General features: G+C 42.9%; 1 protein-coding gene across 2 annotated transcripts; it reads right to left on the reverse strand.

The window, feature by feature from the left end:
* Nucleotides 1–484: 484 nt before the first annotated feature.
* LOC123139078 (uncharacterized) lies at nt 485–6,049 on the reverse strand. 2 transcript variants are annotated; one of them, XM_044558891.1, is made up of 8 exons: nt 5,742–6,049; nt 5,437–5,648; nt 4,071–4,151; nt 3,214–3,311; nt 1,988–2,570; nt 1,457–1,740; nt 1,234–1,378; nt 485–1,143 (listed from the first exon to the last, which is right to left on the reverse strand). In XM_044558891.1, exons 6-8 carry the CDS (start codon nt 1,724–1,726, stop codon nt 674–676), a joined length of 885 nt encoding a protein of 294 aa, XP_044414826.1. In that variant the 5' UTR covers nt 1,727–1,740; nt 1,988–2,570; nt 3,214–3,311; nt 4,071–4,151; nt 5,437–5,648; nt 5,742–6,049; the 3' UTR covers nt 485–673. The 2 variants fall into 2 exon arrangements, with proteins under 2 accessions (XP_044414826.1, XP_044414825.1); XM_044558890.1 differs by having other exon boundaries at nt 4,071–5,648.
* Between the last annotated feature and the right edge of the window lie 3,856 nt (nt 6,050–9,905).

The raw sequence follows: 9,905 nt of genomic DNA on the forward strand, positions 1-9,905 counted from the left end.
ACATGACAAAGAAATGCTGAGGGTGAGAGAGAACATGGAATGTTAGCTTGTTGCATAGCTAAGCAGTTTCTTTATATATGTTTGATGAAGATAGCAGAACCAAATAGGAACATCCACCACAAGAGTGTAAGCACGCATAAGATGTCACAGCGTAAGCATGCACAAGATGTCAGCGAACAAAAGGGTTCACAAGCTGCTATCAAAGTAGTCGATTGTGCGGTAGATAATATTTTCACGCTCTTCTATAACACGTTGACGTTGTTTGAGTTGATCGCCACTGGCATCCATCTTGGATAGGTTTTTCTTGAGCTGCTCAACATCATTGTGTACACTAGATGATATTGTGTACACTAGATGATATCAACATATTGGACTCCACACATCTTCTCAAAAAAATTGATTACACTAGTGTCATGACCTCTACAGGCCACCAGGCAAAGTTAGCACTTCAAATACAGAAGTATACACAAAATCAGTTCAAACGTTTGAGGAACACAAGCATTTCAGACGTAAAAACACAGTACAGCATACAGAATTGAGATGCTAGAGCTATCAAGTTTTACATCAATCAGCAACCATAAAACATGTGCCAAAAGCAGATCAAATGGAATCAGAAAGATAGCAAGAAACCGCAGGATAACACAACAGCGAACATCAGGCAAGACCAACAGAATTATGGACCAAATTTTACACTCACCGGCTTGTCCATGTCCAGCGGGAGGCCCAGCAAGATGGTATGAGGGAGAAGGTCACCAATGGGTTGGCTCATGAACTCTGCCGGAAGCTCATGGGCAAGGATTCGGTACACCTCCTTCAGGTTTTCGTCCTGCTGTTCGAGCTTCTCAACAACTTCCTCGAGTCCTTCCAGAGACTTCGACATAACCTGCTTGCAGCAGAAGAGCTTCCAACCATACTTCAGGTTGCCGTTGGTCAAGAAGCCCTCAAGATGTTGAATCTGAAACTTGATGCGCTTTCCTTGGTGGGAGCCACCGCCCCCCAATGCAGCTTGCTTCTTTGCATGAAGTTCTTCAATCTCCCGAACCACCCATACATAAATTGGATGAGGAAGGAACAATGAATCAACATGGTTCGTGGAGCTCTTGATAGCCAGATGACACAGCTCTTCAAGGACATGGTTTTTGACTGAAAAGAAAATTAGAATCTGGTTCAAGATGGTAACAACTAGTATAAATTTCAGTAGAAAATGGACATGGGCAGTTGATTTAGTCATACACTGTGCGGCTCTTGAAGCATTCTCAACGCCATCTGTTGGTAAGGAAGCAAGGAGCACTAAATGGCCAGCCAACCGGTGGTAACGAGCATGTATAATATACGGAACATCATCGTTCAAAGAAGACTCGGACCAGGGGATAGTGAACTACAAGACAAGCAACGACAGAGCAAATTATTGATGCAGAATGAGCAATCGTACAATAGTTACAGAATGAAAACATACTGGTGAACCAATTGTTGAATCAAGCCCGATCGAGGCAAAATAATCATCAGGATTGGGGAAGAGTCTTGCGATTGGCTTGTCCATATAATCGACCGGGAGTGGGGAGGCCAAGATGCGGAATGCTTTTTGCATCACAACACCAGTGGTTCTGTCCACCAACACCTTGACCACATCTTGGAGCAGAACTTCAGAAGGGTCGGATAGTTCCAAGTTAACTATGCCCACTGCACGAGCCATCTTCTTCTTGAAGTCAGGATGTATGTTCGCCATGAGATGCTTAGGCTCTGAAAAAAGGGTGGTCCACCTTAAAAGTTTGACAACAAATATCACATGTGCACTTCCTAACTAATTTACCAATGCCAGATAGAAATAGATCAAGGGCCTTACAAACATACAAAAAATGCCAATAAAGTTTAAGTTTTGCGTAAGCCTACAGATCCAGAGAATTTCAACTGAAGCCTGCTTATTATTCAAATGCTGTGATCCATCATTTGCCCACTGGATCTAGCAAAATACGAACATGAATCTTACCTTGAGGCTCTGGACAAATCGGCCAAACAAAGTGGTTGCAGGCTGCTGCTCAGCTCCCAGCTGCTAGCTTGCTATGCTGCACGTCTCCAGACCCCAGCGCAGCGTGCACGCCTGCACACCGCCGGCCGTCGGCGAAGCTGCTGCCGCTGGGCGCTGGCCGCTTAAGACTGGTCGCCGTGGCCGGCGCCGGCGTGGAAGCAGCAGGGCGCAGGCGCGCAGCCACTAGCAGGAAGGGCGGCTAGAGTTGGCGGCCTACTGAGGAAGGGCGCGGCGTCCGGCCGGAGGCGGCTGGTGCGGCGTGCATCTAGGTTTTGGTGCGGAATGGATACCAAAGGGGACGGGAGCAATGCGGGGCTGCGGGATGCGGGCGTGCATCTGCTTGTGCTGCGGGCTGGGACAAATGGGCAGCCTGCTGGGCTTGCTTCGTTTCTTCCTCCGGCCCATTTCTTGCTGATATATACATGGCAACCCAACCTTGAGGCAGCGGCGGCCGAAAGTATCTTGCGCCTGATGTAGCGGCGGACAAAATGGTCTTGCGATAGCCGAAGTGGCGGCGGCGGCATCATCAGTGGTGTAGGCAAACCTAAAATAAACAGTCAACAAATCAGATCAGTAATAAAGCATGTGCCGATGTCCGGCCCATGGGCCGGATTTGTTGGAACATCATAAATTTCTATTGGTGCCAATTAATAGATCATAGGCTGAAACAAAACATGCTTAGACCATATACAATGTAAAGTGGTTGAAAAATAGATCGGTTTTACTTAAGCACACATGCTTATTTGTAGAGAGTAGGTGTCTAATTATTTATTTTAGTAAGCACATAAATTTCATCAAGTATTAAATTTGATAGTCTCTACTTAATCAAAATTTAACTAATGAATTATGTGTTATTTATGTGTTATGTGCCACAAAAGATATATCGGTGGAAATTTCTTTCGTATATGAGTCAATTGGTACTACTAGTAAACATGAGCTAAGAAAACATGCATGTTAATGACATAAAGCAAGATGAAAGGGGGACTTTTGCCATCTACCAGAAAAATCTTCGGGAACATTGCTTTTAGCCAACCACCAAAATGACCACGGAAAATCATCATGTTTTAGGTCTAAAATCTCAAAGACTAATCACCATATTTTATTTATCTCTAAAATCTCTAAGAATAATCATCATATTTTATCTCTTAAGACTAAGAATGCATAGCAAAATCTTGATTCATCAGTACCTTTGTTTTATTCCTGCCAACCAAAAGACAGAAAGTACAAGGTCATGGCGTATATTATTGTCAGCCTGATGCCAAGTAGGAAGTGCACGCTCAATCCACTGAAAAAATAAAAACATGGAATTGGGAGGATTCTAGATGGGCAACAAAAGATTGACAAAACATGAGTTTGCAACAACAACAAAAAGTAAAAAAAAATATTCATGTGTTTGAAACTTACATACAAATGTGATAAAAAAAAGTAGTAGATCATTCACTCGAGGCTGCTATAGCATGCTAACAAGAACTCTTATTTCTTATATACAAACTCTTGCAGAACAAACATGGACAAAAACAATGAAACAGCAAGCTAGGGTCACCTCTACACATAAACAGTAATAAAAAAAGTGGTTATATAAGTTTCCCCCCATGGTTACGGGCGTCGACGAAATAAAACCTGAGACGCAAAACAAAATGTGGGTATCCCAATCCTACTCAAGCGAAAAGGGAAATGGATACCTTCCAAATACATATCTATACAGTTTAAGACAAGCAAAATAACTAGATAAAAATTCGATAGTACGCGGCGTGGCGCACACAATAAATTAAATAGTACATTGTTTGCTTGTTTTTTTAGCTTAGCTAAAAGATGAAGGACCACTATAGCACGCTAAAAAAAGGTAGTTCTTATTTACACACTATTGCGGAACAAAGAGAGACAAAGCCAACAGAACAGCACACTAAGCTCACATCTAGTTAAGCTGTGCCATCCTCTAAACATAAATTAACAGTAGCAAAAAGTGGTTTATCAAGGTTTTCCCAGGTTAATGTCATCCCTAAAAAAGGGAAAGAAACAAAAAGAAATCATTTGATATACATACATATTGTACCGCGGACTTGTATCGATTCTGCTTCCAATTAAGTTCACAACACTCCGGTGTTGAGCATTGCATGGGGCCTATCTGCAAGTGACACAAGAGGGGACAAGCTCATGTCAGTGTGGTCAATAGCATTAGTTTATCTATTTTTTACTGCGCTCGCCACTGATACGTATGATGTACCAGGAGAGAGGGCCTTTACCAGGGCTAAGTGGTGACGGACGGTAAAGAAAAGTCAAGGACTTGTATCAATATATTGATATATTGATTAGTGGTAAACACAATACGGAAAAGGAATAAGGGCGAGAAATGCAGCAGCATAAGAAATTAGAGCAAACAAAACACCTTGGAAACGATGCAAAATCGAGAACAACGATACTTTGGATCACCAACTAACTATAGCAAGTGAAAGAAAAACTTAAGCATCGATCCAGACATACATTGGTCAATTTTCAATAAGGTAAGTAAACACCTCAACCACCAGCACCCGATATGGTTGTATTTCAACGGAAGTGTGCGCACATTGCCGAGTAATAACAGAGGAGCGCAGAAAGGTCGAGGCAATATTATTTGGCAAACTCTTTCAGTTAAAGAATATGAGTACATGACACAACATGTTAATCCTGTGAATCAAAGGAGCCACAAAGGTTGCGAACTCACAAATGAACGAAAACTTGAGGTTGGAACTATTAAGAATTACAGCGAAAGCTTGAACTAACTTATGGATGATAACGGGTAAACATCGATATACATCCTTTTTTCAAAGAGAAATATTGAGAGTACTTATGAATGATAAACAATAAATTTTGATCTAAAACTTTTTTTCAAAAGTAGAAAATCAGAGCTAATACGTATTCATACTACTTAGGAATGATAAATCCGTAAATCTAATTCAAAGTTAAACCTTATGCATAGTACTTATTATAAGTAGTATCTCTATCTACACAAAAAAAATCAAAAAGAGAAAATCATAGCTAACCCTTATACTAGGTAGTACTTCCTCCGTTCCAAAATAGATGACCCAACTTTGTACTAACTTTGTCAAATGGAGGGAGTATGTACGAGTGATACACTGATAAACTTGGTCTACATTTTCTCAAAAGAGAAAATCAAAACTAAACACTATACATATTTTCGATCTAGTTCCAACAATCGATTCTTCTTCTATACAAGGATATATATAAAACCTACTTTAGAAATTAACAAAGTAAATCATCCGTGGACAAGGATCCCAACATATATCAACCGTTAATTACAAAGAGAGGATGCTGAAAAAGAATGAAGGACTGGTTAAAAGGGAAAAAGGGTTGCGTCTGATCTGATTAATTAGAGGAGAAATTACCGCTGGATGGGTATACAGCTAATTAACCTGTTGTGCAGAGCATCATGGATGGATGGACGGGTGTGTCAAATCTGCATAGCTATGGAATCCTATGTATACTCAAGGACCTAGACGGTGCTGGATGACAAAAACCATGCCAGCCATGCACTTCTGGCCGTCGACCAGAGGCGCCCTCGACCGACGACGAGAGGGACCGCCGTGAGCGCTTGCCGGCCACCATGGAGACGAGAGCGAGCTACCTGCAAGTAGATCCAGAAGAATATAGTTAGGAGGATATTACGGATGAGGATAGAAAAAACTTAACCGATCCAAACACGCAAGGGACGTTCAACCAGGTAAATCTCTTGGCCCGCCGACCGGCGAGCGACATGGTTAATTCAATGGAAGCGTGCGTCCACGGCCAGGAAGGTGCGCCTGGAGAACAGACGGAGCAGCTCTCGGGGCTCCCCGGGGCGGGAAGGAAGCACCGGCCTGGCAGCGAGACGCCATGGCGACTGGCAGAAGAAGGACCGTGGAGGTTAGGGTGGGGATGAGAGGTGAGCCAGATCTGTTCTAGGTCAGAGCAGAGAGAGGTTACAGGGGCGAGGGAGGCGGCTGCTGGGGCAGAGCCCTGGGTTACATCACGGGCTAAGCAATGCATTAGGGTTACCATCCTCAGCGCAATCCATGTGTGCTTCGACACGCGTAGTGTACCCACGGAAAATCACATGCAAGTTATTTCCTTTTTTACGTGACGGAAAAACAATTATGGCACCGTACATACCCGCAGCAGGCAACGCGGGGAATAGACCACTCGCATACGTCCAGGTAACTGTCAGACACGTTGGCCCGCGCGGCTCGACGAGTTGCGCAGAAGAAAGAAAGAAAAAGGAAAAAGAGGCATGAAGCAACCGTACCGAGGTCACATCGCCGGCCAAACTTATTGTGGAGGTACACGCTGGGTGGCTTGGTCGCCGATTGCACTACATGCTCCTCCCCTCCTCATTTTATCTGGTGTGTACACGCTGCGGTAATAAAATGCGAGTACGTGGCTCCTGTATGTACATGGAAAGGCGCGCGTCTCTCAGTGCTCAGTCAGTCAGTCAAATCAATCACGGCATCTCCAAAGCTGGGGCGCTAGCAGGAAATAAATAAAACATTTTTCTCCACGGAGTAAGTAACTTATATACTAGTCTATATTATCACGGCATCTTCGACGCCGATTCGTAAACCTCCCGCAACCGTTCGGATCGAACTGTCCGGACTGTAGAAGTCATTCAACGCGGTCTTATAGCGGTCTACGACGTTGTCTGGACGCGATTTTTCCCGCAAACCGGAGACAAACGTGGTCGGGCTTTGCGGAGTCCGGACACAAGAAACGTCGCTATCGACCCCATTGGCCCACCCAAAAGGAAAGTGGAGCCCGCTCTTTTGTAGCATCGCGCACTGATTCCGCGTCCAAATCCCCCACTTCTCTTCTTCCATTCCTCTCCACTCTCCGCCCATTTCCCGCTCTTTTCTCCCACCCTCTCCTTCCCAACTATCTATTTTTTTTCTCTTCATGCAACTATGCCACATCATCAAGTCATGCATATGGTCATTAGTTACAATTTATGCACTAATTTATTCATGCAACAATGCCACCTCAACAATCATGCATAGATTTTTTTCACTAATTTTTGTGGGCAACATAGACTATCATGTTACACTTTTTGTAGCATTTACCTACATATATTTGTACGTTAGACGCTTGAAGCAAATATATGTAGGTCATGTTACACACATTTATTTAAAATGGCACCTCTTTTGATTTAAATTCGATAAATTTATCTTTGTATACAACATTTTATGATATGCTTCATATCCTTTATTGTTTTCAAAATATATCTGAGGGCATTCTTAAATTTGTTTCTGCAATAGTTTTTATTTTTTAACATCTATTTATGCATCGTTTTACAAAGGTTCCTGCAGCAATGCGCGGGTCATCATCTAGTTTTCTTAACTTGGCCGGAAATTGCACGTAACGGCCAGGAATTTGACCCTAGCACTCACTCTAAGCACATGCGTTGTACGCCTGTGTGACTTGTATAGTACCAAAACGAAACAAAAAATGACCTATAGTTCCTTTTTATATAGAAGAAAACTAGAGGCGGGAATTGGTTGATAAAACTTTGGGTTGATAAATTTGGGTTGGAGTATATCTTATTATATTTGCTTATGTATAGTTGTAAAAATAAGTATTGAATATAAATAAATAATTGAATGGACAACATTTTTTCACGCATGGTTGAATAGTGTAGTAGGTGTGTTTCCCATGCATGATTGCATGTTTAGGTGGACTTTATACTATTCATAATAATTTAGTGAGGTGGCATGTTTGCATGTTGAGATAAATAAGTCAGTGAAGATGACTCTTTTAGGTATGTAGAATGTGCCAATGATACATTATTGCCTAGCTTAAGGCATCTCTAACCAGCTTTGTGGCATCTTGAATGCCGGCCCGAAAACAGACACTGTATTTTTCTATGGGCTGGTCCGGACCAGTCCGTGGACGATGATGTGGGAGCCGACCACGCAACCATGTCTCATAAACTTTTATCTCTCCTTTTTAAGTTCGCGGGCTCAAAATAATAGCATATCAAATCATCGATGATTTTAAAGATTCAAATGCAATAGCAGTTCTAATTTAAATATTACATTCCAACTAAGTTTTCACATATAATAGTTCAAACTTGAATTCAACTTGTACATATGTTCTCGTTGTCCCCTTTAACCGGCCACATATACTCGATCAAATCTTCTTGAGATGCTCATGAGTTGCTCGATGCCGTATTTGTTGGTGTATTTAAACAAACTCATCAAACTTGGGCGGATTTTGATGTGGAAGTTGGATAGGATCACTCATGTTCTCAAATTGCACACCTTCAATGGTATCTTCACCCTCATCCTCCACTGTCATGTTGTGCATGATCACACAACATGTCATCACTCCCACAAGGTGCTTGTATCCCATTGTTTAGCAGCTCCACGAACAACTACAAAATGGGCTTGGAGCACTCTAAATAATCTTTCCACATCCTTTCTAGCTCCTTATATATTGGGCTAGTGATCTCTTTTCTGACAAACTAGCTCAGAGATGGTCTTGACAATGGTAGTCCATGAAGAATATATACCGTCAATCAGATAGTAGCTCATGATGTACCAATGTTCATTGACAGTATAGTTGCAAGGAGGAGCTTGCCCTTCAGTCAACCTAGCAAACAACGAAGACTACTGCAACATATTGATGTCATTATGAGACACAAGCATGCCAAAGGAAGCGTGTCAAATCCAGAGATAATCTGATGCAACTGCTGCAATAATGAAAGTGAGCTTCTTAACATGGCCCTGATATTGCCCTTATGGAGCTCTTAGGAAGTTCTTCAATCTCAAGTGATGCAATCAAGAGATCCGAGCAAACCTAGCAACCATCTTGCTTCAGACATTGCTAGGAGGCTCTGGGTATCTTTAATTGTTGGTTCTCTCTAGTATTGAGGTCCAAACACCTCATCCACCGCAGTAGCAAATCTGATCATGGCGTCTTCGCATGTGTTCTCAAACATCCGGAGGAGGTACACGTCCCACAAATCTACGGCTGTGCCATATGGAAGCATTGATAATGTGGTCGTGCACTTCTGGAAACCAGAGAATTCAATCCTTCATAAGATATCCTTCTTCAAGATGAAGTAGTCATCGCAGGACCGGACGCCATTGTAGAGGCAACCGAAGATATTTTTTCGCATCCAAAAGCGATGGCGAATATTGTCCGTGAATAGGGTATTGGGGGCAAAGTAGTCGTCCATCAGCATCAAATGCCCCCCGTGCCCTGTTCCGATTCATCGCTCTATGAGCCTTGATCGATCCCTTGAAATTGAGAACATGCTCTTCTGCATGCTCTGCATCTAGAAGGACCGCATGCGTCATGGTCCTTTCATCTACATAATCTTCCTCGTCGGACGACTCAATGTAGTGCTCATATATGAACTCCATGTCCGAATCTATTGCTTCAAACAAATTAGCAACGACATTTGACCAAACACCTGCGAGGCATGGTGACCCTCGTAGGCGTGGGTGGTACCTATGTGGCCGACAAACGAGAGGTGTGGATCTGCGGCATAGGACAAGAGGCATGGTGACCAGGTGTAGCAGTGGAGGTCGCAGAGGTCCGAGAAGGGATTGGCAGGCGGCTGGGGTGGTAGAGTGGCATTGTCAGCAAGGGATGAAGCGGGAGCAAAGAAAGAGGGAATGGGTGGAGACTGATGTCTACTACGCAACTTATCCTTGTAGACTTGGTTGGACCTCTAAGCGTAGAGTTTTGTAGGATAGCGGCAAATTTTCATAGGTGGATGACTTAAGATTTATTAATATGTGAGAGGTGTAGGATGAAGTTGGTTATCTCTCAAACACACCCAATACATTTATCAATTGTATAGGTGCACTAGTTCGGTGAAGAGAGGGTGATATATGTGTAATATGGA

This window comes from Triticum aestivum, chromosome 6B (genome assembly GCF_018294505.1).
Source record: "Triticum aestivum cultivar Chinese Spring chromosome 6B, IWGSC CS RefSeq v2.1, whole genome shotgun sequence".
Classification (NCBI taxonomy): Eukaryota; Viridiplantae; Streptophyta; class Magnoliopsida; order Poales; family Poaceae; genus Triticum; species Triticum aestivum.

Coding starts and splice junctions, on each gene's coding strand:
- LOC123139078 (XM_044558891.1), bottom strand. CDS start 1,726: ATGGCGAACATACATCCTGACTTCAAGAAGAAGATGGCTCGTGCAGTG. Junction 1,379..1,456: donor ATTCAACAATTGGTTCACCA/GTATGTTTTCAT, acceptor CTTGTCTTGTAG/TTCACTATCCCCTGGTCCGA. Junction 1,144..1,233: donor TGCTTCAAGAGCCGCACAGT/GTATGACTAAAT, acceptor TTTTCTTTTCAG/TCAAAAACCATGTCCTTGAA.